This window comes from Cucumis melo, chromosome 7, assembly GCF_025177605.1.
Source record: "Cucumis melo cultivar AY chromosome 7, USDA_Cmelo_AY_1.0, whole genome shotgun sequence".
Classification (NCBI taxonomy): domain Eukaryota; kingdom Viridiplantae; phylum Streptophyta; class Magnoliopsida; order Cucurbitales; family Cucurbitaceae; genus Cucumis; species Cucumis melo.
This window is the reverse complement of record NC_066863.1, coordinates 2,046,744-2,074,068: the sequence shown is the minus strand read 5'-3', so window position 1 is coordinate 2,074,068 and position 27,325 is coordinate 2,046,744. Positions and strand designations below refer to the sequence as shown.

The window sequence follows — 27,325 nt, the reverse complement described above, 5'->3', positions numbered from 1 at the left end:
TCAAAGATAATTCGATGGTCAATTTCTATTGTTTTGGTCTATTGTTGTTTTTCTCCTCAAATTCTCTTCTGTCTCTAATTCCAATTTGACTAACCAAATAAAAATATAAACTTTATTTATGTTTGTTTTTTTAGTCTATTTTGCCTGCTTTTTGTCTCTTTTTTTTTCTTTCCTCTAATTGTAATTAATGATTCCTTTTAATGTTAATATTTCATTTAATTGATCTTTTACCTTCTTTGAACTAATTTAGTTTAATTTTCTTGCATTGTTACAAAGTAGTCATCCCCATTTTTTTATTTGACAACTTTTCTTTTTCTTCAATCTCTCTTTCATTTTCTATGTAATGAATTTATGGGATAAAAAAGATGTAGAGAGAGAGCATTAAGATTTTTCAAAGACTATTACAATAAAAACATAATGTTTTTAAATACTATATATAATGTTGGATGGACTGTTACATCTAAATGGTAAAAGTAAAAAGTAGCAGAGAAAAAACAATGGATGAGTATAGAATGAATTAGTGTAAGATTTAGTATAAATCAAAACAAATATATATATATATATAGTATTGTGATGGGCAACCAATGATTTGAATTATTTTGATGAATGCACTAAACACTTGATCAATTAAAATTTATGATAATATAATAATGGTTGTGGGTTGTAATCCACCAAACAAGTTTATGTACAATTATAAGTACGCTTCACAAACATTGGTTTCTATCATTAATATTTAACAATATGGTCTCAAAAAATTAATTATATTATAAAACTCAAAGTGGTGGTTGGGTTCCCCTATTTCTTATATTTTAATTTAATCCACCAATACTGCTTTTAATTTTCCTCCTTAAATGGATTTTTCTGCTAATTATATTCCCATAACATTTTCCTCCTTCTATTGAGATGAGTTGTTTATATATTTTGAAGGCCCCCACCCCACCCCCACAAACACAATAAAATGGTGATTTAGAGAACAAATTAATTTAGACTGTGATTTGAATGGGTGTGTCCGATCCGATGTTGGGGTGATTTTTGTGTAAATTTTGGGGGTTGGCAGCGGAAGAATCATACGCTCTGGGACCCATTTAAGTCAAAGTGATCCAAGTGGCATATAGCTGGCACTTCCCTCCCACAACGCCGCCGTTAGGTTTGTTAAAGTTTCACCATTCCTATTTCCTTCCCCCTCGTCCCAAGTGGCATATGGTTAAAGTTGGTTAAAACATCGTCAACACAATCGTTTAGATTTGATGCATTTTTTCTATCGTTAAAAAGAGTTATACGATACTACTAACACGATCGTGTACCATTTACTACACGAAAGTGTATCATTATTGTTTATAAGAAAAATTAAACACAAGCATGTTACCAATTAATCGCGTGTTAAGTGAAACATTTTTTTGTATTTGACCTGTGGACTTTTTCTTGTTTTAAAATACAGTGTAAATATTTGTTATATTTTTTAGAAAAAAAACAACACTGTTTCAGTAGAACTTGCGTATTTAACCGATGATCTTAAATCGTCCATGGATCTAAAAGCTTTCCAATTTAATAGTTAGGAAATAGCATAATTCTAATACAAAGCATAAATAAGTATTTAATTTAATTGATTGTAGGGTTAATTATTGAGGGTTGTGGGGAACCCCTTTGTCTTCTTAATTTTGTATTAGAATTATATATTAGATTCATTCCATTCTAATTCCAACCCTCATCACCCTTTACATTCTACATATAATTGATCATTATAATTTATCCCCCACTCCCTTGTCCTTTCCATTCTCCCATTGATTCCACAACCATACTATTTCTTAATTAAGATCCTCTTTAATGTGTATGATTTAATTAAAGTGTTTTTTGGTTCATCATTTTGGAAAATGCATGCATGGGTTCCTCAATTGAGTTATAATGGACAAAATACACGAGGAGGTTGGCTTAGTGCTCTTTATATCTTTTAGCCATGTGCTTTTTGTGATGCATTGATTAATAAAGTATAGCAATGATTTTAGTACATTTATATTTGTTTTGACATCAAACAAGAAAAAAAAAAGGTGAAAATAAATGTAAAACAGTACGTGTCTTAAATTGGTTGTTGAGAAAAGTCACGCTTATCCCCCACCCACTACGTTTTCAAACTTTTAGACCATTCTCGATTTCTTTAAAAGAAATTGACACAAAAGGAAGAGAAACAATTATCACTTTTGAATAAACAATTATCGGTATTTATAGGTATGAGATTATTCTTGGAGTCCAAGTAAAAAAAAAAACAATCTTTCTATCTAGATCGATCTTGAGTTTTAAAAATTATAAAATTTTCAAACCTAAAGAAAATCTAGGATATCTGTAGACTTTACAAGGATCTTATTTTGTACTTTTTGTTAGTTGCTACTTAATTGATAATATGGATATCTAATTAAGGTGTCATATTGTTTGAAGTATTACCTACCCATAACTGTTTTAGTTGAGGCTTTGATGAGATTTGTTCACGTGGTATCACTCGGAAAGTCAGTTTGAATAGACAAAGGCTTTGGATGTAAACTAATACTATGGTTAAAGAAATAAAAACGTTGGAGTTGAAAAACTATAATATGCATCCTTTTCCCATATATATAATAATAATAATTATATTAATATGGGTCTTTTGAGATGCACATGGGTATATAAGATATTATATAAGATTATGTAGATGTGAAATCGTAACCAAGTATTTGTATAAATGAATAACTATTATAAGATATATATTAATTTGGGTATACCCTCTTTAAAATTAAATAATTGCACCAATCTTTCTCCATCCATTCATATAATTATGTGTAGTTAAAGTTAAAAAGTATGGAAATATATATATATATACATAATTTGATGTATTATTATTGTGAAATAGGAATTGGAAAGTGGTTTTATTGTAGAGGGGGTGGAGGTCACGTGAGAGGGAGTTGAAAGTCAGGTGAGGAGGATGAAGTTAAATAAAGAAAGAAACAGAAAGAGAAACATAAAAACGTGGGAGGATGGGAGTGGTGGTGGTACGGTAAAAGGACATAATTGTATTTTGCATTTTTGTATTGCTAAGCTTACATGTTTGCACGTGCCACTTCACCTTGGAATTTTATGCCGTACATCTCATCTTATGATGACGCAATATCCCTCTCTTTCTTTTTTCTTTTCTTTTCTTCTGCCGTTTTATCCTTATCTTTTTGGGGATCCCAAAATTTCTCTCTCTTTTCTTTCTTTCTTTAACAAATATAAATCAATTTTACCCTTTTTCCATTATAAAACTAACCAAGTGTCGATACTATAGTTTTCTAACATTCTCATTTTTTAAACCTCTCATCTACTTCGTTTCCCCCCCCTGTTTCTTTAACCTTTTATCACTTCCATTGTAGTCATGCTCAAATCATTCACCAACTTTTTGTTTGCGATCCTCTCCCACAGTTGTTGCCGATTGTTTTGTAGTTGGAAACGACATTCAAGACATAGGATAATATAAGAGTTTGTGTTGTTTTATGGTCGAATTACTTTGTAATTTTTATAATGATGATAGCTTCTTCTAAAATGATTTAGTAGTTTGAAAAGAAAAGTACATGTATATATCACGAGACACACACACACACATATATATATATTTTTCATTATAACAATTCTATGAAAAATGAAGATCGAATTTTCAACCTCTAAGTAGATAATTTTGACATATTCTAGAAAACGAGAAAGAAATGTAATATACCAAACATATTTGATTTCTAAACAACATAGTATGATAAGATAAATAAAATTTGTGATCGAGTGAAATATATATTTTAATTCAAATAAATAATATATAAACATAATGCATAGGTTTGAACATTTCAGTACCTTTATATATAAAAAAAAAAGTCTTAAATTGATATATTCAATCAGTAGACAGAAAATCTACAAAGGAATTTAGAAACATAGTTATTTTTTTTTCTCCGAAAATAGAATTTAAGTATAATTTTAAAAGGGTCTGAAAGTAATGAGGAATGGTAGTGTTCCTTAGCCCATGAAAGGAGAAAGATCTTTATTTGAATTTTGAAAATAAAATTGAAAATAAAGATTTAATTTTTTTTTTCTTCAAGGCAAATGAAAGTAAAATGAATTTTCATAAAAACGTAATAAATATGAAATAATGAAGCGAAGAGTATTTATGTAAAATGAGACAAAAATGTTGAAGTAAATATTTTGTCATTTTTCTTTTGACAATATTCGTATGTGATGGTTGAAGAAATCAAATTGTTTGGATACATAAAAAAAAAAAAAAAAAAGGAAAAAAAAAAGAAACATGAATAAAAACATTATATAACCCTAATTTTGAAGAATTTTGGAATGTCCCGATTATCTCATAAAGGAAATAGGGTGAAGGAAATAAATGGATAACTAACTAAACTTTTTCCCTAAACTATCTCTTTTTGCATCTTTTCTATTTTTCTCCTCCAAACAAAAGAATAAGATTAAAGTCCTCCAAAAATATCTTCATTCACTCTTTTGTTTTTTTTAGTTGATAATCTAAAATTTGATTTTATATTTTAAAATGAATTAGTGTAGCAAAATATACGTTGATTGTGAAATTGTGGAGGTAAGAATAAAGGGAAAAATGTGAGGAAAATAGGGTAAAGTAAGGTTGGATGGTTTTGGATTGGGAATTGGATTTAGATTTGGATATGGATGTGTGTTGGGAGCGTTAAGATGAAGATAATGAAACTGTGTAGTATTGTGAGTTAGGAAAAGGGGAGGGGAGGGGAGGGGAGGGGAGCGGTTTACAGGCTGTACTCACATGATTGCACTACACACCTTTCCTTCCCCGGATTCTCTTACTTTCCCTCTCTCTCTCTCTCTCTCTCTCTCTTTTTTTGTTTGTCGTTTTCCTAACCCCACCTCTCTCCACCTTCTTCCGTGCGTCCTTTTCGGATGTAAAATATCCCTAATAAAACCAATTTTGGGTTTGGGTTTGGGTTTGGGTTTGGGTTTGGTAAATGCTATACAGCCTGTCTAACCTCAGTCAAATTCGTCTCCTCCCAATCCCATCCCCATTCCCCAACTCCCAACCGTATCCTTCTTCTTTTCTTTTATTTTATTTTATTTTATTTTCTCCATTCCTTAACTAATAATTCTCTTTACTATACCCCCAAAGCAAAGCCAAGTCGGTTTTCACAAAACACCTTCATAATACGTGTGCTCCTCTCGCCACCGTTACATGACGCGTGTCCCTTTGACAGCTGTTTTCTCTTCTTTTTGTTTATTTATATTTTGCATTTTCTACTAACTGAAACGGCTATCACCTGTCCTCACCACTTATATAATCCCCTTCTTCCTTTTCTTCCTTTTTCTCTCTTCTTCTCTATATTACAACAAAACATTACACGCTTGAGGGCTACGCCTCCTCTCCTTCTTCTCCTCTCTTTTACTACTCTTCCCTCATTTTTAATGGCTACCACTGACCGTATTAAGGGTCCTTGGAGTCCCGATGAGGATGAGTTACTCCGCCGTCTCGTCCATAACTACGGCCCTAGGAATTGGTCTCTTATTAGCAAGTCTATCTCTGGTCGATCTGGTAAATCCTGTCGTCTTAGGTGGTGTAATCAGCTTTCCCCTGAAGTGGAGCACCGTCCCTTTACTCCTGATGAGGATGATACTATTATCCAGGCTCACTCCAGATTTGGTAACAAGTGGGCCACCATTGCTCGTCTTCTTAATGGTCGCACCGACAACGCTATCAAAAACCACTGGAACTCTACTCTCAAGCGTAAATCTTCATCCTCTGCCCCTGAAGATGACCATCCTCTTAAGAGATCCGCCAGTGTTGGTGCTCCCCCTTTGTATTTTAATCCCAGTAGTCCATCTGGGTCCGACTTGAGCGATTCTAGTCTCTCTGGAATGTCTTCTTCCCAGGTCTGTAAGACTTTCCCGCCCGTTCCTCTGATTTCTCATTCAAATCAGCACCCCATGGAGACAACTTCCATCGATCCTCCCACCTCTCTCACGCTCTCTCTCCCTGGATCCGACTCTGGCGAGGCACCTAAACACATGTCGGAAGGCAATCATCAGAGTGGGAAGAAGGCGGGGATTGAGAAACAGTTCTTCAGTGCGGAGTTCTTGGGTGTGATGCAAGAAATGATTAGAAAAGAAGTGCAGAGCTACATGTCTGGGATGGAACAGAATGGGCTGTGTTTGCAGACGGAGGCTATCACGAACGCAGTCGTAAAACGGATTGGAATAAGAAAGATTAGAAATTAGATGACGAAGAAGTCATCGGCTTTCCTTACGCCGCCGCCGCTCCAATCTCTCGAAGGCTCACCCTTTTCTGTTTATTATTTTTTTTTCTTTTTTTTTTTTTTTTCTTTTCTCCTTTTCCGCATCCCCAAAACTATAGAAGGGAATAAATTTTGGTAGTGTACATAAGGAAGAACAAGAAAATTGGGGGTCTGGGTTGAAATGAACAACGTAGAGAAGAATTTCAAATATATATATATATCGTATATGAATGATAGAGCTTAGATCATCGGTTCAAGAGGGTGATCTTTTGGCAAGTTTATGCAAAATTGCTGTTCCTGTTCTTTTTTTTTATTATTATTTATTTATTTTGTTTATAAAACGTAAGAAGAAGAAGAAGAAGAATAACCAAAAGTACAAAAAAAGAAATTCTTGGGAATTTTTGGATTTGCCATCTTTTAAGAAACGAGAAAGTCTCGAGATGCAAAACAGGATGACGAAAATCCAAGATAAGACACAAGTGGGAACTCTGTTGAGTGGACAAGAATTGATTAACAATAATAAAATGGGTGTTTGTAGTAGATAAGTGGTTTGAGAACAAAACAAAATAATAGTATAATATAATAGTTGAGCAACCACTTGGAATTTGGAAATGTGGAGGAATATGGAGTACAGTTTTTAGATCAAATCACGAAGACACAAACTCTCAAAACTAAATTATTAAAGCAAAAGGGGATGTACGAACTCAAAGATAGAGATATCAGATGGATAGATCCAAACAAAAAAACAACTGACTTGGAAACTAAACAAAAAAGTAAAGAAGTGCTAAAATTTTGATATGAAGGGGATAACGTTTATTATGGGTGGCATTGTAGTTCCAGACGATATTAGAAATATATGTACAGAGATAATAAAAAGGCACAATGAAGTAGGGATTGAATAGTAGCTAAATTAAGATTTGAGATTGCTGCATGTAATTGTATTAGTCATCGGCATTATTGGTACTTGTTTCCATATTCTCAGGCACATGGTACGATGACAAGAAAAACGCATTCTGATTCTTCCTTAAAAACCTGCAACGAACAAACACATCAAAACAAGACCCGTCTCACTGGTCACCACCACATTTTGTTGAAAATTTCAACACGAAAACCCACGGTAAATGCCTCGAACGAAAGTAGTAAGAAGAGGAATAAATACTTGAGTAAGTCAACTAACTTCTGTTGCAGTTCCATCAAAGTCTCCTCTTCAATATTAGCTTGAGACAACAACTCAGGCAACCTAACTGCAATGAACGAAACAACGGATATCGTCTTCAAAAGGGATACCCTCTACCCTATAACTTTAACCATTCGTTAGAATAATAAGCAAGCAAGCAGTATTACCAAATAGACGTAGAAGGTGTTCGGCACCATATATGGAAGAAGGGGAGACATCATTGATCATCAACTCTTCATATTGTTGTCGTTCACTTTTGTATAGAAGCATCACAGGCAGTGCTTTATCGAAGTAACAAATCAGCCCCTTCACTATTTCTCCAACCGATTCATCTTTCCTGTAATCGTATAGCATTGTTAAGAAGATGATGGACAGGGTGGGTACAGACAACATACTTACGTTGCATCCTTCTTCAGCCTGTACTCAAGATATTTCTTCATTATATCGTCCACATTAGGTGTGCGTGGAAGCTTTACTAGCTGCAGTGGGAAATGAAATTAACAAAACCCAAATTACTAGATCACTAAATCCGATGGAAGCAAAGATATTAATCCAGATATCATTACCTTCCCAAGATGTGTTACAAACTCACTATCATCAACTAGTTGCTTCTTTAGTTTAACTGGGATCTGTATACTCACAAGCTTTTCAACATTCATGGCACCCTTTTCCTACCAGTAAACAATTGAGATGGTAAAATTTTAAAAAGTAACGATGACTTGTAAAAGGCTAATGCGAAGTACCAGATAAAATACTGAACACAGTACAACTTTAAACTAAAAACATGAAAGAAATAATTCAAGGGTGGGGAAGTGGAAAGGCGAGGCTAGTAACTTTAAAGGACAACAGGCAACATTTAAATTTGGCATACCTTACCAGCATCATTCTTTCGCTTCTTCCCTTTTACCACTGCACATAAATTTATAATTTGCATGAACATATTAAACCAAGAGCTAGATAAATATTTCTCGCAGGAAACACGATGCTTCATGTCATCTTTTAGAATAGTTGGCGAATGTTCCTTGAATAAATTACTGAAAAGTATAAGCATCGCTTACACTCCAATATTATTGTATTGTTCAATTCATCAGGTCAGTTTTTGGTAGAAAGCTACAAAGGATTAAGAACGACAAGATTAGACAATTCTTTTATTTAAAGCATATACCTAAAGTTATGTATTCCCTGAATGTAAGAAACAGAACTAAATATAGTACGTACATGAACGCCTTCTTAACATTATCGAAGATTGAGAAATTGAACCTAGAAAGGAACTTTGCCTGCTAATATCCTAAATGCTTCACCCCTTATCGTATAAATGTCCATTCCGATCACATCACAATCATCTGAAGCTATTGCTTCACCTTGGATGGACTGATACTTGGACTAACCGTGATACATAAATGCCAACATATCATCAGAAGTTAGGGGTCATTTTTCAGAACTTTCTTAACTTGACACTTGTTATGGTTCAATCATTTTCGCTTAAATAAACTAGCACTTCTTACTAATTCTATCTGCCAAATTATTTCACAAGTTTTGATGTTCTCCCTCCCTCCCTTTCTTTCTGAAAAGTGAACTTTTATTGATTTGGTAAAAATTTAAACTACATACCACCATGTGGTTCTTTTAAAAAGTGCATCACCCTGATTGAATTTTATAGACATGATAAAGTAGGAGAAACCTCGAAGACTTGGACCATTCCATCCAACTGTTCTCTTTAATTTAAAATTCAAGTGTTCCCTTCTAACCACACAAACTACATGACGGGTTTACCGTATGACTTAAAAGTATGTATATATTCTCTGATGAGCTGAAAAGCCAAACAGCCAGGAAAATTGAAAAAGTTGAATAAATTTTTATTGTCGTTGATACACTGTTTGTAGTTCTGATAATCTAAATTGAAGGCTAACCTACATTTGAGCTCAAGTAATATGCAGCAATGCATAAGTTAATTAAACAAACCAACAATTACCGTTCTTGGGCTTGATATGGGATGCTCGAGATGCCTTCTTGTCAGTCCCCCTCTTCTCATTGAGTTCCTGTTGTTTCTGCACGTTTTCTTCGGTAAACTTCAGTAATCGATCAAGTCCTACCCACTCATCCCAGCTGTTACATCAAATAAACAAGGAAATAGAAGATCTATAAGTGGAAGTAGTAAAGTAAGAGCACCATCTTTTCCAACCAAGGAAACCCAACATTGAGGGAATCCCCATTTTACACTTTTCCAACCAAGGAAACCAAATATTTTCATACATTTATACCTAAAAAACTTCCCTGACTTCCTTGCACCACGAAATCTAAATGGTGGGTTAAAATAAAAAAGCTTCAATAAAAGATTGCAGAACGCATAAATATTGAACTAAAACTGGCAGAGAGTGAGGTTATGCCTTCTTTTCTTGTTTTGACTGTGAGGTTTTGAGAAAGCTTCTCTTAGGATGTCTTCAAGTTATATCCTGAAATGTATCCAAGCAAAGTAACAAACCGATGCCAATCAACTCCAATTTGCAGAGGGTACTTGTTTTTGGTGCTTACAATGAAGAAGAAATCGGTTATATCTCCTTGGAACCTAGAAAACTTTGGTAGCTGCAGCTAGTAGGAAAATTAACTTGTGGAACATCACTTAAGCAGGCACTGACATTGATGTGTAGGAAATGATTTATAAAGCAGAAAAAATGGCATGCTTTTCTGAAGCTCGATAATTCTGAGTACCGAAGTATGCACTTAAGCAGTTACCTTATTTCTGGAAGCCAATGCTTGAAAAGGTGCCTAGTTCACAGAATGCTATTTGCTTTAAAGATGGGGAACAACTATTATCCGGCCTAGACATCAGAAGCATAAGATGAGAAAATGTATTTCAATCTCCAACATAAGTCCTTTGTCCACGACTCTCATGGGCATTTTATTATCTCAAGCAGATATGAGACAGAGGTGACGGTTACTGCTAATAGTCATAGAATAAAAGGTATAAGAGCCTCGAAGTTCAGGGTTTATTGCAAAACGCTTTTGCGTCCACTGTCCAGTTCCTTTTGATCAGAATAACAAGTGACCTCAATACCATCTTCTGGCACGATTGTAGGTCATCGAAAGGCCATCAAGATTTGTTTGTTCCTAGAATCTTCATCATGGTATGCTTTAAAAATGTCACACTGTTTGAATGTTGGTGTTAGCGCCAACAGTAATCCAGTTTATCCCTAAGGTTCTTGGGTTGGGGGGTGGAGGTTTTTATGTTATACGGGATCTGCCTCATTTCCTTTTTTATTCTGCAACTACACTACTTTTTATAATTATTACAGGTCCTTGGAGCAATTCCCATAAACTCCCAGGCTTCTTTGGGTCGATTTATTATCAACCATGGTAGTTTTGCTCTCTCAATAACAGGTTTCTAGTTTCCTATACAAAAATTGAATGAATAAGTCAAACAAGTATGCATTATCAAGACCCTGAAGTCAACAAAAAAAATCATCTTTAGTTATTTATATTTTGAAGGTCAAAAGATGAACAAAATCAACAATTATGCAGAACTATTTACCCATCTGTATGAACTCATATCTACACACATTTTATAGAAGCTTCAGCATTGAATTCTAAGAAATTATTATAAGCAAGATTGAGGCAACCTCTAATCTACCTTTAAATAGAACCAACAAACCAAAAACCTGAAGTATATTTAGGTGGACTCCAAGCAACAAGAAGCAGAAAACACATAAAGAACAAGGAATCTATCAAAACATCATCTGCCAAGAACCAACATTCAGTTTCAAAAACCGTCAGATTAGAGATGGGAACAGTCTCTGTCATTAAATCAAAAGGAGGACTCACTTACGTTTTGCTCCATCCCTGCAAAACAAAGAACGTGGTCTCAAGATTCTCCCTCATGCACAATACCCTTCTGCACAAGAGAGCGAGAGAGAGAGAAGAGAGACGCACACACACAAGCGCACACATAATACACAGGTACAAACAGTCTACTTACAAGGTAATGAACATAACATCTCCATTCTTTCAACTGATATTCTGTTTTCAGTACCTAAAAAACGAAAATGGCACACAGAAAGTAAGAAGACAAATAAGCTAAATTCTATAGGTTTCACAGTAATAACCAAATGATTTGATGCACCTATGAAGACATTACTAACATATCAATTCAAATCTGGATCACACTATGGTCTCCCAATCATTGGAACTATAAGTATTCGGAATCCAATCCATCATCCTATAATTTCTTAATTACTCAAGTGGTTCAGGAAGATTACGAGGTCAAGTATTCCAGATGAGTATTAGTTCTTGTTCTTCACAATTAACGAACAGTCATATTGCATATTAAAAAAAAAGATTGAATCACTGTGTCAAAGTCGAGGTTCTAAACCACAAAAATGCAAATGCAAAGAATAAGAAGGGCTGATTATTACAGAAGTGTAAAAAAAATTCTTGCTAATTGCTCCTACTTAGCTGGTAATTCAATATGTTTCCTCACATTTTGATCATCTATTCTTGAATTTGACGTGTTCAGAAGGTTTTGAAGTAACTAAAAACCTGCCTACTCCTTCCACTAAACTACAGAAGCATTTGTGAGCTAGCAATTTCAGCGAAGCAAGAAAAAGAAAAAGAAAATAGGGAAACCAAACAGAGATTCCTCCAAACCGTAATGTTCAGGAATTGAATTGGAGAAATGAAGTGAAGGATAAGAGGGAAAAGAGGTCGAACCTTAGCTTCATAAATGACGAAGCTATGAAAGGCAAGAACCTTCTCTCCTTCAGAGAAAGGACAAGGATGGGAAGGGGGGTTCTGAACTCCATTGTCGTCGTCGTCTTCGGAGTCATTCTTGGAAGTGGTATCAGCGGAGTCGGAAGCAACCCGATTCTCAGGGCTTCCCATTTGGATGACTTATTAGTTGAGAATCAATCGTGTTGAGCTCCGAGAAGAAGCAAAGCAACAACTCCAATTGGGGTTTCAATCGCAAACGAAGCGCACTAGAAATTGGGGGTTTCTGTGTCTTTGTTGTTATGTACTATCGGGGCCGGCCGGGAGTCATCTTTGAAAAATTGGAAAAGAAAACAACTCTTCCCATTGGAATTCGTCGGTCTCTACTCTCTTCAACAACAATACAATACGCTTCTGACAAAGTGACGACGTAGTGTACTACCAAAACTTTACTGATTAAATGTGTACATTAGCTATGTTTACGTTCATCCTCATTTATTGCTTGCTGTAATATATGGTTTAATAGTGTATCAAAACATTACAAGAAAGTTCCTTTGATTGTAATCAAAGTTTTTGTGTTCATTGTCTTAAATGTTGGTGCTGATAGAAGTCTTAAATTTTACAAATTAATATCAATAGAGTGTCATGTATCTACCATTTGATGTCATGTAACATATACCATGTCAAATGGGCTGGTTAAGTTGATGTAGTTTTGGCCCAAGCTCATTGGTTCATCAAGTTCACACCTCATCTATAGCTAAGGGAATGGAATAGGCGTAGGTAGGTGGCGTGAGGTTAAGTGAAGTTGTGGTCTAATATTAAAAAATGAGTAAAGAAATCTGGAGCATGTCAATCCCCCTTACGAGAGCTTGACATTGAATAAAGGGCATTCAAATTTTATTCATGCCCAAACTTGATACCACTTTGTTTTTCTAAGATAGGACATGTGATCCATTCAGATCGTCCAATCTCTCAATTTTATCCGCCAATCTATCTTTTCCACATTTGAAATAAAATTCAATTTTTTTGCTGAATCCCTGATATTGAGATCCAGTTTTTGGCAATGCTTGCGTACTCCGCTTGGAGGCAATCAGATTCCACGATGAGATTAGGGTGATATAGAGAGGTTTACACTGTAATCTCATCCTTGTTCGAAGTAACCATTTTAGCTAAATACAAAGAAATAAGGTACGTTCTCTTCCTCGAAAATTACTTACTTTCTCAAGAGTGGTCAAATGTAGAGGTGAACGTAATAAACCAAAATACCAAGCCAACCGGTCAAACCCAAGGTGGTCAATCAAAGAGTTATTTGGTCGGTGTCAATTTAAAAATAATTCCAAATCGACATCATTGCAAATAAATCTCAAAAGCTTAAACTGACATAAACTGATCGATGATTGGTTACGCTCATTCGCGATTAGATCTATTTGAACATTTATTAAACATATCATAGTTGGCCTTTCATTTAGTAAGAGTTAAAGAAAAAAAAGTGTTTGTTAATCGTATATTCATAAAGTCAATTAAAAGTACTCAACCATTATTAACCTCCCTATCAAATAAACAAATAAAATGGTAGATTACAAAATAGTCTCCTCGGAAGACCAAATGCTAAAATAGTCACATAGACATTATTATAAATAAATTTGTTACATAAAACAAAATTCTCCATAAAATTATCTTTTTAATAAAGAACAGTTTTCATTTGTTGTCATTAAATTATTTGTATGGTACATGGACGGAGTATAAGTTAATGGCCAAAGTACATACGGTACCTTCCATAATAAAAAAATGAACGGTTTAATTAAACTCCTCCCCACATTTGTGAAATATATATTCAACATAAGATTATAAATACTTTTCTCAGAAATACCATAGTTGGGAAAATAATTAAGAAGTTTGATATAAAGAAATGACAGTTAATTAGAGTAATAATAAAATATCAATTAAAGAAACGAAAAAGCAGATTAGTAAGAAAGTGAGAAGTCAATGAACATAATAAGGTGTAAAAGAAAAGGAAAGGAAAAGGAAAAGGAAAAGGAAAAAACCCAAAACGGCATTGTTTGTTTGGGTTTTGGGTTTTGGCTGTTGGCTTTACTCAGATCTCAGTATTCTGTAATTTCGAAAAGCCAACTCCTCTATTTGTCTTATGCTATTTGTCTACAAGCTTACGGGGGCATTTCCATTTCCTTCTTCTTTCATTAACCTCAATTCTCCAACTTCTCAATCCCCATCCTCTTTTTACATCTGTCGTCTCTTTCTTCTTCTTCTTCTTCTTTTTTCTTTTTCTTTTTTTATCATTACAGCTTTTTTCCATTTATTGGTTCATCTTCTTTCTCTCCTGCAATTCTTTTCTTTTTCATATGTAATTATAGATGTAATCAGATGGATAGATAAACAAAGTTAGAGATTTAATTTATGTTGTTTTATAAAGTACACACCCAAATCAGATACAGATCTAATTAAACAAAAGGAAAGAGAAGAAAAAGAAAAAAAAAAAAAAAAAAAAGAACAAACCCCAGATCAAATCCAAAACACATTGAAAGGGAAATTTCAATTGCCAAATTTGAAAGGAAAATGGTTAAATGGACTGAATATGGAAGCCAAGCCACTCATCTGCCTCTGTTGCTGAAATTCATCTTCTCGTAGTAACGAATTGAGAGAAGGGAAAGTGAGAGATGGACCTCATCTTTCCCCCACCGGGCCGGCGGTTTCGATCCAATCATTGCCGGAAACGGAGACCAAGATGCCGATGAGGAAGAGGATGCGGATGAAGATGTGGAGGAAGGTGAGGAGGAGGAAGAGGAGGAGGATGAGGATTGGGGCTTGGTAAGAGGCCAGATGAAGAGGGAGTGAAGTCGACGGAAGCCACCGAGGGCGAGAACTACAGATCGGAGTTGTTGGTTGCCGCAGCCGGTGTTAGCCCAGTGTCTGGTGCAGATCAGCTCCCAAAGCCGCTCATCTTCGGCGGTTTTATGCCATTGCTTGCTCACACACGCCGCCATAGCCAAAGTCCTAGCATCCACATGTTTAAAAACCTCAAACAACAAATTATCATCCAAATTCATAAATCCGGTCTTGTCGGAGCAGTCTTCTCCTCCTCCTCCTCCTCCACGGGTAAAATCTTGGGTTTCCGCCTTAGGTTTCTTCCCCATCTTCCGATCCCCAACCCCATCTGAAACGACTCGCTTCATCACAAAAACAAATCGCAAAATCCGGTTTTAGTGAAAAGAAATGGAAAAATTGAGAGAAACCATAGTGGGTGAGGTTTAATAAGGATGGAATTGATAAGGAAAGAAACGGGAATTGGGTAATGAAGATTGAGGATTGAGGATGAAAAAAAAAAAAGAAAAAGAAAAAGAAAAAAGAAAAAACGAAAGTTGGGTTTGGAATTGGGGGAAGAGTGGTTAAGACTTAAAGCATAAGTTTTGAAGGTTTACGAAGAAGACAAGATGAGAATTGAATGCACTTGGATGCTTTTTTCTCCAAATTGACCAACTGTGTCTTCGCCTTGTGTCTTCTTCCCACTATCACCAATTTTTGCCCTGTTTGTTTTCACGGACAATTAAACCTCAACCCCGCTTTAACGCTTATTCTCATTTTCTTATTCCTATACTCCCCCTGTTTGGATACACCTCCAACAAACTTTATTCTTCTTTCTTTCTTCTTTCTTCTTTCTTCTTTTCTATTTTACTTATTTTACAATACATACATATATATATATATATATATATAATATTGTGTGGTCATAGTTGATGCCAAAGCAAATTAATTTCTATTGTATAGCATTTATAAATTATTACTTTTTTAATTCTCCATTTACCCTAACCAACTCTATTTTCAATTTTCATCCTTATTTTATTTTATTTTTAGTCAAAACTTTGCCAATATTTTTTTATATATATATAAAAGTACAATAAAAAAAATGAATATTTTAGAGTATATGAAAAAAATGAACAAAACAAAAAATACAGACTTTAAATAAAAATAAAATCAATTTTATTGACATAGTGTATGGATGTGCCAGGGTATAAATCTTCAATAATGATCATCTCTTTTAGAAAAAAAATCAAATTAATTTATTTTCCCTATTTTATTTGTTTTTATTTATTATTTTAGACTTTCGAGTTATAACTCAAAATTAATGTGGTGTTAGTCCATTGTAACGATGCGATGATGCGACAAAAAAGAAAATAGATTGTATTAGTTATTATATAAAATTCTTTTATAGGAAGGTTGTCGGAAAAGTCACCAAAAAACCAACCATCCAAATTGGAGTATTTAAATACGACAAGCGGGAAGGTACTCTCGAAAAGAAAAGAAGGGTTTCAGATTAACAAAAGCAACAACAAGAGACGCCTTCATAAACCTAACCTTGGGCATGCAATAGGTGAACGAGATTGATCCTCCATTCCCGAGCAAGCCTTTTGATTTGATTCTTCAACCAAGTTTGAGATATACCTTAGTAACGTAGGTTGACTCGTTGTTTAGCGATGGAAAAAATAATAAAATAGGTTTTTATTTTAATAAATCAAATCGTTGTTTATGTTGTTCACAACTATTTTGTTATGAAAACGAAATGATTGGAACTCATATATTGCACATATTTGTATCATGGGTGAGTTCTTTGTCTGCTTGGCATCTTTCTTGCTTCTTATGTTCCTGTCTCACTAATTGTAGTAAGACTAATTTTTAAAACCTTATTAATGATTTACGATATATTTACTAATAAAAAATAGTTCTTTAGTTGTTTTTAAACTTTTGAAAGTTTATGATTATTTTTTTTTATATAAACCACTAACAATTTCAATCTAAAACTAGCGATAATTTTGTTAAAAGAGTTAACTAATTGTATTATTGTTGATAGTTTGTTGTGTACTTGTCTGATTTTATAAATTTTTAACTATTCTTATTTGGGTATTTATATAATTAATCTATAGTATATATAAAAGAATAGAAGTGGAGAAACTTTTTAGCCTCATTTTATCCTTCATTATAGTTTTTTTTAGTCTTGTATTAGTGGCAATTTGTCATTCACGTAGATTTGTTTGTTGCCATTTTCACACTCAACCAGATAGAATTAACTTTTCATCTCCTTATTATAACTTTTTTAAAAATTTTAAAAATTTCTCTCGAATTAATTATATCATTTAAATTTATCCACATTCACATTCTTCCCTCTCCCTTAATCTTCTATCTTCCAACTATTTTCATTCCTTTATCTCATATTTAACTCTTTTGTATGCAACTTTTCAAATTCTTCCTTTTCAAATATTTGGATATAAATACTTTTTTTTTTTCATTCATGTTCACAAGTCACAACAAAATGCTAAGGGTGAAGAAGAAATCAAATCATGTTTTTATATTCTCTTCTAATTCTTTTCTTCTTTTTTTCTGTTGCCTATTCCTTTTTGTATAGAAGTCTGTGTGTGTATTCAAGGTTTCTTTTTAATACAAAACAGGAGTTAGGAAAACTTGAACCACCAACTTCATGATGGGCATGTACATATTTCTTATATGCTCTTTATGTTTAAGTCATGTAATATTGATTTTTTTTTTTTTTAATGTAACCAAGGAAATCTTGCTCATGTTTTTTTCTTCATTTAATTTTTTTTTATCAAAGCTATTTTATTAATTAAATGGTTATGTTTGCAATGTGTAAGTTCAAGATGTTAAGAAATAGAATTTGAATTGTGCAAACAAATCAAATTCAACATTTGATCATTGTAAAACAAAGAGACATAGGAGAAGAAGATGACGAATTTGGAGAATATTCTAATGACTGTTTCAATTTTATAAAGTTAAGTTAAAATTATAATTTTCTTGTGTGTGATTTTCACGTGCATAACACGTGTTGTTTACTAGTTATATATAAAAGCTCATATATGGATAAACTTTTTCTCGCTAATTTATCCTTTCTTTATGGATTTCCATTATTAATTTGGTGGATAATTTTGTCAATTTTAAATCAAACGTAATCATTTGTATCAACTCTTAAAAATTACCTCACACCACTCTTTACATTTGTTGCAATTCTTTTTAAGCTTTTTCTTTCTTTTATCATTTATTAATTATCATCAAATTTGGCTAACAAATCATTTTGAGTTTTATTAATAAAAATTATTTTTTATTATTAATTATCATTAAATCTAATTAAATGTGAAGAAGGTAGAATATGAAATGTCTTTATCTGTTTATTTTTAAAAAGAAAACCATCCTATAATTTATGACTTTACCTTTAATTATAATTAGGTTAGTTTCAAAACTTTGAAAATTTTAGTAGTTTTGCAATATCGTTTTGTTACTATGAAAAAAGTCTTTTTTACTACATTTTTTAAAACTTGTCTATTTTGGTTTCTTTTGCACATAACTCAATTGCTCTTAGAATTTATTTTTTTATTCTTTAAAAAATGATAGATAAGGGCTTTTTTGTTCCTTTTGTTTCCTTCAGCAAATTTTTTTTTGTATGATTGACAGACAAAAACAAACAATTATTAAGGATTTTTGTTGCATTTCAAGAGTTCCTAATAATTATGTAGTTTTTCCCACTCATGCTAGCAAATGTTTGTGGAATGAATTTGACTAGAAGATCATTTTTGGATCTTTGAGATTATTAATATGGATGTTCTTTGTTATGATATTTTCATTATTAACTTTGTTCTTTTTTTTTTTACTAAAAAAAAAGACAAGCACGTTATGCTATAGGCTTAATATATTACTTTATAATTGTAAATAAGTTTTTATGTTTTTCATTTTCTTTTAATTGATATACTTTTTTTCTTGAATAATAATAAATAACGTGAATATTTTATGATATATTTTAAAATCAAAGTAACCTACTTTTAAATATAATATTTATTATAATTTAAGAAATTTTGTATTAATTACAATCTCTACGTTTTAAAATATGTGTTTTATAGAACTCATTAAAATATTAACTTTTAATTAAATAAAAAATATTAACATTCTCACATTTCTCGTTTTTTCTGTTAGGTTAATGTTTTTTATTTTAAAATTTATTAATTCATAATAAAAAATTTTAGTTTATAATATGAAGAGTTTGAAAACTAATTAAAATTCTCATCCCTAAAATTAATTACCACATTTATATCAACAACTATGTTTTGTTTCTTTTTCTTTGTTTTGACGTTGTGTTTTTTCTTTTTCCTCTTTGTATTTTTTCTTTTATATTCAATGATATAGAAATAAATCTTTAATACTTAATCTACCTTTTTTATATCCGTTATATTATTTTAGCAATTTTTTTACTTCTTTTATTATCTTTGTCTAAATTTTTAAATAGAATCTAACAGAGAAAAAAAATAATAGTTCAAAAATGAATGTGATAGATCATGACATAGAAAAAAAGGTTTGAAATATCACGAGCATCGCACGTGTTGAATACTTGTTCATATAAAAACTCATAATTTATAACGATATTACGTTATCTACTTTTATTTCTACGTTAAGATAGAAAATTTTAATTTTAAATCACTCAAATATCGTTTTTTTTTCCATTAATATTAATAGTTTACGTGTTAGATTATAATAATGAAATGAACGTTAAAAAGAAGAACATGTTTGACAAGATAAAATAGGTAAGCTTTTAATCTAAGATTAATGTAAGCTTATTTTGAGGTTGGGGTCATGTGTATTAATTTGACTTTGGTAGAAAACTACAAGTGTGTTAGGTTGGTTGGTCATTTGGGAGAGAAAATAAACAACACAAACTCCTTTACTTTACAATGCCACAAAATATGAATATATAAATTTTTTAAATAATGTTAAATAATAAAACACCAATTCCTATAATTTGACAACAAAACTTAATTAAATTTAGAAGCTTAACCATAAGTAAACTAAAGTAATTAGAATAAACTCTCCCGGGAATGTACGAACCATTCGGATAAGAAATGAGATATTATAATTTAATTATAATAATTTGTATTTGTGACGTTGATTATTTTAGTTTAAATTGTAATAATACGTGTTTGACGTGCACATTATTTTAGTTCTAGAAAAAATAGTATACATCATAGCAAAATAAATAATGAATAAATATAATAGTGAAAATATAACATATAGTATTTCTTGTAATAAGAAGTAACTATAATAGTCTTGGATAGTTTTTGTCCCAAAATGTCATTTAATAATTATTGGTTTAAATCATATTTTGGTCTAAACTTTTTAAAACGTCTGTTTTAGTCCCTAAATTTTAAAAAACTACATATTTTGGTTATGTTGTTTAGATTTTGTTAACTCTTAAACGGAATGAGGTGACTTCTATAATTAGATGATTAATTAAAAGCTATATGATAAATTGATGTTTTGTCGAATAACGTTACTGTCTTATAGATTTTGATAGTCACCATTTTGGTGCATTGTCATTCTTTTTTATATTTTCTACCTATATACAAAATGTAATTCATGTACATACAAAATTTTTAATTTTTAAAGTTTAGAATATTTTATAATTATTTTGTTTTTTTTTTTGTTGAGTTTTTGTGATTCACGATGGAAATATTTGTTTGCAATTTTGTAAAATTTGTTTTATACAAGTGTTGTACTTATTTTATTTCTCTAGTTTATTTTACCCTGTCATGAATGTTAATACCAATATACGAGTTCTATTTTTTTTTAGTCAATATTATTCTTTTGTTTGATTCAATTTTCGATTTAAAAATCAAATAAATAAAGGTTAAGGAGTCGGGAGGGGATGTGAGAGATTTAAGCTTAGTTTTTAATTTAAGTTTAGTTGATTCAAGTTGGATGATTATGTTTCTTTATTGGCATAAAAAAAATCATAGAATAATTAGTAAGATTTCGTAGTTATTTATCGATTTATTTAATATGATGAATAATCTAATACCCAATCATGAACCACATCATGATTATGTGTAATAAGTTTTTTTTCTAAGTTCGAGGACTAAAATAGACGTTTTTTGAAAATTAAAAAAGAAAATAGAAAGAGAAAATTTAGATAGAAAATAACAAGCTTGAAAATTGAATAAAAAATAGAAAGAAAATAATAAGAATAAGAAAAGAAGAGAAAGGGAAAGGTGAAGGGGGGGAAGTGGTTGGGAGTTGGGAGTAAAGTAACTTTATGATTGCTTTATATTACAGCCACCTCCTCTATTAGTATTCATAATTCTCTTATTGTGCGGTTTTTTGTTTTTTGCCACAAAGATTCCAAGCAATATTTTCGAGAATCGTTTCCGATAACGATGTTTTTGTTTTTGGCTTTACTTTACTTTACATTACATTACATTATCTCTCTCTCTCTCTCTCTCTCTCTCTCTCTCTCTCTATATATATATATATATATATATATATATATATATATATATATATATATTCACTTTTTTTTTTTTTTTTTTTTTTTTTTATTTCCCTTTCCCTTTCTCCCTTTTCCACACCAAAGAAAATCAATTAATCTCATTTTTATTTATTTTTATCTTTATGGAATGATTACTACTACTTTGCTTAACGGAATATTTAGGCAATCTTAATTACCAAATTAAACTACTAATTCTGCTTACGTGGATCTGTCTTCAGCTAACCCTATTTTCCGGGGCTAAGTGGACCAAGTGAATGGGCCCCACTACATTTGACGTCATCATGATTCATTTATTTAATAAAATCGAAAATAACTTTAAACTTCTTCATTTTTGGTATAGCTCTACGTAACCACAAAGGCCAAACTCCAATTATTTGTATCAATTAAACTTACCCATGTTTATCCTTTTGGATTACAATTCACCACGTAATACCCTACTCGGCCTTTCAATCTTTTTTTTATCAACCTTACCATTCAACTCTTGTACAAAATCTATATGTGTCTATTATTATCTAAAACTTTTGCTATATTTTTTTAAATATTTTTAATTTATTTTAATCCAATACTCATTAAACTCTCTCTAATTATTTAAGGTTTTTTCTATATTTTGTAAATAATTTTTTGTTTTTTTTTTTTTTTTGCTATCTATAGCAATTTTCAAAGAAACTAATGAGAGTACATGATAAAAGAACAAAAGAAAAAAAAAAAAAAAAAAAAAAGAAAACTGATGTTTGATCTGTTTTCTAATTATAATGTCCCCATCGATGCAATTCACTTTTTTGTTTTTTTTTTTTTGTTTCTACGTTTTGAAACTTTAGTTTTTAAGTTATTTAAAAATTATCTTGTCGTTTTTAATAAAGAATCTTGGGATATAAAACACATACACGTTATATGTTGTTAAAGTTATTTATTTGAATGAAAAACATGTAAAATGTAAATTTCAACTAAATTGAACAACCTCTGTTTTCCATAATTAACTTTAAATAATACAAACATTCTTTTATATTACATACATTGCTTTATTCTCCTGAAGCCCACCTAACAATTTGGTTTTGAAGCTAACTAACAGTGTTTTATTGGGATTGGTCGAGCTTACCAAAGTCTTTGTCATGTATGAAGACTTGTCTTGAACTATATCTCACTTTTGTGTTGACACTAATCCTTTTTATCTTTTGGAATCTTTAGTAGAATGTTGGATATGCAAATGAGATTCATGTTAACTCTATTAATTCCTATGTTTCATCTCTATGACTCAATCCTTTATTTGCTTAACCTATATTTTATTTGATTTTATCAAACTCACAGGTCCTAGAATGGACCTGTGTTGAAGTAGATTTTAGTAATATGCATATCAGTAATGTCAAATCCAAATACCCTCTTTTCTCTTTTGAATAAATTCTCTTGACCTTAAACCCAAACTATATTATTAGATGCTTTTCTAATAACACCAAACAAACAGAATCTATACCTTATTAGCGTCCATTTTAATCAACAAATTAGATTAACTTCTTCCAATAATTCCATTTTATGAAACTAGCTCACATTCACATTATCAGTTCACACACAATTGCGAGATCACCAGAAGAATGATGATCAGGACGGACTTCATTTCCCGACGTCTCGTCCCCAATGTCGTTTGAAAAAGAACAGACAATAATCTTATCATATGAAAATTATATATATATATAGGGCAAGAGGAAAGGGAGTGACCCACTTTTAAAAAAACCAAAATCCAATTCCAATATTTGCTTTGTCACTAAATTTTTTTGTTTTGGACGGAAACATTTGAAAAGTGAGAAAGTTGGTGAGGTTTGGCTTGGCCCCATGTTTATTGGATTAATGTCGTTGAAAGTCAAAGATATGACCATTCCACTGGACGGCTCAATCTGAACCCGTGAGTCACAGGACAAATCCAACAATGCTGCTCCCACCCCCGTCGCAACCGTCGTCGGCCGAGTCAATCTCAACCCGTTTCCCATCGTCCGTCAATGACGTTAATCCTCCACTCTAAATATACAATCATGGGTCAAAGGGTTTCGTGTGTGATGATCATGATTATGATTTACATGTTGAAAAGTGTACGTTTTAATTAAAAAACAAATGGCACGTAAATTATGGCCTAAGGGTTCGAGGTTAATTATGGATTAATATGGATGAATGGAAATTTTAAGGGATTGATTTATGGGAGAGTGTCTGCTGAGAAGTGACAAAGGAAGCGTACAGATTTTTCTATACTGTCATCTTCTTCGAAGTTAAAATGTTGGAACTTTTTGAAGTTTGACGGTTGAAAAAAAATGGTGTATTTTGCTTTTTCCATTGAAACAAGTTGTTGCATCTACATTTTAAAGTGTCTATGTTTTCTTTTTGCTACAGGTTTTTGTTCAACTTCACACTAATAACAATAATGTTGGACAGTCCCTTCTCCATTTATATGTTTGTGATTATATAGTTAAAACATCTCTAACTTATATCAATGAAGAGATCCACCTATTGTGTGTATTGTTGTGTGTCGTTGTATATACATTTAAACAAAGATTCAACGAAAGGTTGGATTATACGATATATAAGCAAGGTGTATAACAATCTTAACGTAAGGTCATATATGTAGTAAATGCTTATTTATGCATAAAATAGACATTATTATGTGATTGTTTGAGACCCTTTAAGTTGAACAAATGATGAACTTATTGCTCAATCAAACTAAAAACTTTCTATATATATATATATATATATATATATATATATATATATATATATAAATAGAAAAGAAAAATCAAGTGGTGGGTCAATTAAAAATCTATTTTTTGTGCAACCAAAATACAGTTGTCTAATAAAATTTTGATATAAAAATTTGATCATTATTTATAGTTTTTTGTGAGTAAAAGAAAGAGATTCAACAAAGGTACACTTAACCATTAGCCATGAAATAAAGGGAAAACAATTATTCTAATGGTGATCCTAATAGATGAGGTCTAGGGAGGAATGTTTTCTAAAGAGATTTCCTACATTCAATAAGTATAGAAATGAGATTTTTCATCTTTTGAGGATTTTTTTAAAATAGAATTCCTACTTCCAATAAGTTTAGGAATGAGATTTATTTGTCTTTTGAGGTGTGATGGAAAAAGTGTCACAAGGGTAATAATTTATCATTAAATTATGCTTATATTCCACTAATTTAATTTAAAATATTTTGAACATATAATTTGGAATTTGTTTGATTTTGGTTCTTATACTTTATATCGGAGAACGTGACAAGGAAATGGATGAAGGTTGTTGTCAAATCCACCGAGCCCAATTCGAACACATCACATTACCCTATTCATTTTAGGTGAAAAGTTACATTTGAATTTGTTGAATTCAATCAAATAAAAACAAAACATTTCAATTTCTTCATACCGTCGGAGTATTCTCCTTCATAACTAAACCATCCCCACTAACCGGCAATGGTTGGAATTTTTGTCTACCTCAGTTCACATTAATATATATATCAAAAGTTTCAAGGTTGAAATTCTTCCACTCCTACTTATGCTAAAACTATACTAACATAATTTTAAATTCAAACTTGTTGTCGAAGCCAAATAAAGAAAAAAAAATGTTTGATAAAAACTCATGAATTTTGGTTTTCGATTTAAGCGTAAAGGAGTATCATTTAATTAAACAAAAGTCAACTTCCCAACAGCAGAAAAGAAAAAGAAAACCCATTCCTCCCGATGGATATATACACAATTCAAATCCCTTAGCTTTCACGAGTGTTTGAAAAAGCTTATAATATTAGAAATCAGCAGAGTCAAATTATCACACGTAATTGGTATTTAACCACCGTCCCCATTCTTCACAATCATCCTTTACCTTATATATACACCAAATCATTCCTCATTCTTCCACTCAGAGTCACAAACTCAGCAGCTCAACGCAAGGAGAAGAATAAGCAAAAGGAAGATCAATGGCAATGAAATTAAGCACTAAAAGTATCTGTTTTCTTGTGGGTGTTCTGTTAATGATGGCTTCGACCCATTTTCTAATTGTTGAAGGCAGAGTTTTGAGATCAGAAGAAGAGAAGTTAGCTGCTATGAAGGAGAAAATGGAAGGTGTGAAGCCAGTAGTTATGGACGAAGCTAATTCATTAAGTAGCAGTAGTCGCAGTTCGTTTAGGAGTTTGAGTTTCGTGTTGGCGTCTGGGCCTAGTAAAAAAGGTCCTGGGCATTAACCATTCTTTGCCAATGTCTTCTTCATTTCATGCATTGTTATTATATAATGATTCTGCACAAAATTAGAGCTTTTTTTTTTTTTTTTTTGTATTAGTTCTAGTGAGGGAAGTTTTGTTTTGTTTTGTTTCTTCATTGATTTAAATAACAGAGTTTCATGATGAAGAACAACGTTAAATTCTCATTACGAAGCAAGGGAGTGGAAGAAAAGCGAGGAATTGGGGGAATATGTTTCTGTTTTTGGTGAAAGACAGATAGTTTGATATGAAAACAAAGTGAAAGGGATTGGGGAAATCGAGGATTTGTTTGACCAATTCTTTGTTTATATTTGCAATTTGAGATACATTAATATTTGGAATCCCCTGTTTTGTGGACTTAGTGTTTGATGACTTCAAATTTAGAATCTTTATTTTAAACCTTCATTTCTTTTTATGTTTCTAATCTTTTCATAAAAACTAAATTTATAGTAATCAATGTATTCAAATCTAATGAAATGTAAACATCGTTTTCTTTTTTTCAAAACTAAAATACAAGTTAATAAACAAAAACTACTTATTAAATCGAAGTATCAAAAAACTAATGTAAATGAAAAATAACTCCAAACACATTTGAAGAGCTTAAAAATACATTTAAACTAACTAATATGAACGTAATTTGACGGCTAAAATGGTAATAAAGATTGACTATTCAAAATTTCGATTCTCATTATTGATTTTTTTTATTCATTTTAGAGAAATTATTGTAAATGATAAATTACTAAAAATATTTACAAAAGTTAGCAAAACTACAAATTCTACCGATAAAAGTCTTGATAGATACTAATAAACTTCTATTGATGTTTATCATCGATAAAATTTAAAATTTTGCTATATTTTTTAAATATTTTGGTTCGTTTGAATATAAATTTTTATGTAGAATTGTAAAAAATGGAAAATTTTGACTAAGTGTTTAAAAAATATATCAAAATTTCAGATTCTATCAATGGTAGACCTTAATACACACGGGTATATTTCTATCGGTCATATTTAAAGATAGTAATAATAGTCTATCAATATTTATCGATCCAAAATTATAGGTTATAAATATTTTTTATTATTCTACTATATTTAAAAATGTTCGGATTTTATTTATATAACAAGTTGATCCAATAGCAAGTTCATTTGGTCTTAAAAGAGTGATTCTAATTCAATCTAATAAATAGCTGAGTTGGGAAAGCCCAATGAGCTAAACTCGAACTTAAACTTAGACCTCAAGCCTCTCGAGGAAACTCATTTTGATGCAAAGTCTTAGTATATAGAACATTTTAAATATATCAAAATCTACTAAAAATCAGTCTATCACTTAAAAATTATGTTATATTTTAATTTTTTTTTTAATGTTGCTATACACATACACTAAATTATTATCCACAATATTACCACTCTATTTTGGCTGGTACCAACATACCTACGCTGTGTCCAGTCTCAAAATGCATTATGTTCATACAAATAAACCAAACAATTCAATCAACAGACCATGTCATGTTGTCGTCTTGATGTCAGCGTTCGTTTAGTTTCTCATTGTAATAACTCAACCAGCTTCATTTATGTAGAGAAAGGAAGTAAATGAATGGTAGAAGTGAATATGTATTATGAGTGTATTATTACTA

The 27,325-nt window shown here is 31.6% G+C and overlaps 3 protein-coding genes across 7 annotated transcripts; 1 reads left to right on the top strand and 2 right to left on the bottom strand.

Annotated features, from left to right (window-relative positions):
• The first annotated feature begins 4,792 nt into the window (after window positions 1-4,792).
• LOC103493578 (transcription factor MYB44-like) lies at window positions 4,793-6,548 on the top strand. The gene has a single exon (XM_008454384.3). It carries the CDS (start codon window positions 5,434-5,436, stop codon window positions 6,241-6,243), a length of 810 nt encoding a protein of 269 aa, XP_008452606.1. The 5' UTR covers window positions 4,793-5,433; the 3' UTR covers window positions 6,244-6,548.
• Window positions 6,549-7,050: 502 nt separating this feature from the next.
• LOC103493579 (protein MRG1-like) lies at window positions 7,051-12,622 on the bottom strand. 5 transcript variants are annotated; one of them, XM_051087884.1, is made up of 10 exons: window positions 12,142-12,622; window positions 11,411-11,464; window positions 11,261-11,274; window positions 9,410-9,543; window positions 8,309-8,346; window positions 8,004-8,102; window positions 7,837-7,916; window positions 7,605-7,774; window positions 7,438-7,504; window positions 7,051-7,292 (listed from the first exon to the last, which is right to left on the bottom strand). In XM_051087884.1, exons 1-10 carry the CDS (start codon window positions 12,310-12,312, stop codon window positions 7,202-7,204), a joined length of 918 nt encoding a protein of 305 aa, XP_050943841.1. In that variant the 5' UTR covers window positions 12,313-12,622; the 3' UTR covers window positions 7,051-7,201. The 5 variants fall into 5 exon arrangements, with proteins under 5 accessions (XP_050943841.1, XP_050943840.1, XP_008452609.2 ...); XM_051087883.1 differs by having other exon boundaries at window positions 7,420-7,504; window positions 12,142-12,619; XM_008454387.3 differs by having other exon boundaries at window positions 8,004-8,108; window positions 12,142-12,615.
• A 1,907-nt stretch (window positions 12,623-14,529) lies between these two features.
• On the bottom strand, window positions 14,530-15,806 carry LOC103493580 (F-box protein GID2-like). Its single transcript, XM_008454388.3, has one exon. The coding sequence runs from the start codon at window positions 15,327-15,329 to the stop codon at window positions 14,748-14,750; it is 582 nt and encodes a 193-aa protein (XP_008452610.2). The 5' UTR covers window positions 15,330-15,806; the 3' UTR covers window positions 14,530-14,747.
• Window positions 15,807-27,325: the final 11,519 nt, after the last annotated feature.

Coding starts and splice junctions, on each gene's coding strand:
- LOC103493578 (XM_008454384.3), top strand. CDS start 5,434: ATGGCTACCACTGACCGTATTAAGGGTCCTTGGAGTCCCGATGAGGAT.
- LOC103493579 (XM_008454386.3), bottom strand. CDS start 12,312: ATGGGAAGCCCTGAGAATCGGGTTGCTTCCGACTCCGCTGATACCACT. Junction 8,347..9,409: donor CCATATCAAGCCCAAGAACG/GTAATTGTTGGT, acceptor ATTTATGTGCAG/TGGTAAAAGGGAAGAAGCGA. Junction 7,775..7,836: donor AGGCTGAAGAAGGATGCAAC/GTAAGTATGTTG, acceptor ATACGATTACAG/GAAAGATGAATCGGTTGGAG.
- LOC103493580 (XM_008454388.3), bottom strand. CDS start 15,329: ATGAAGCGAGTCGTTTCAGATGGGGTTGGGGATCGGAAGATGGGGAAG.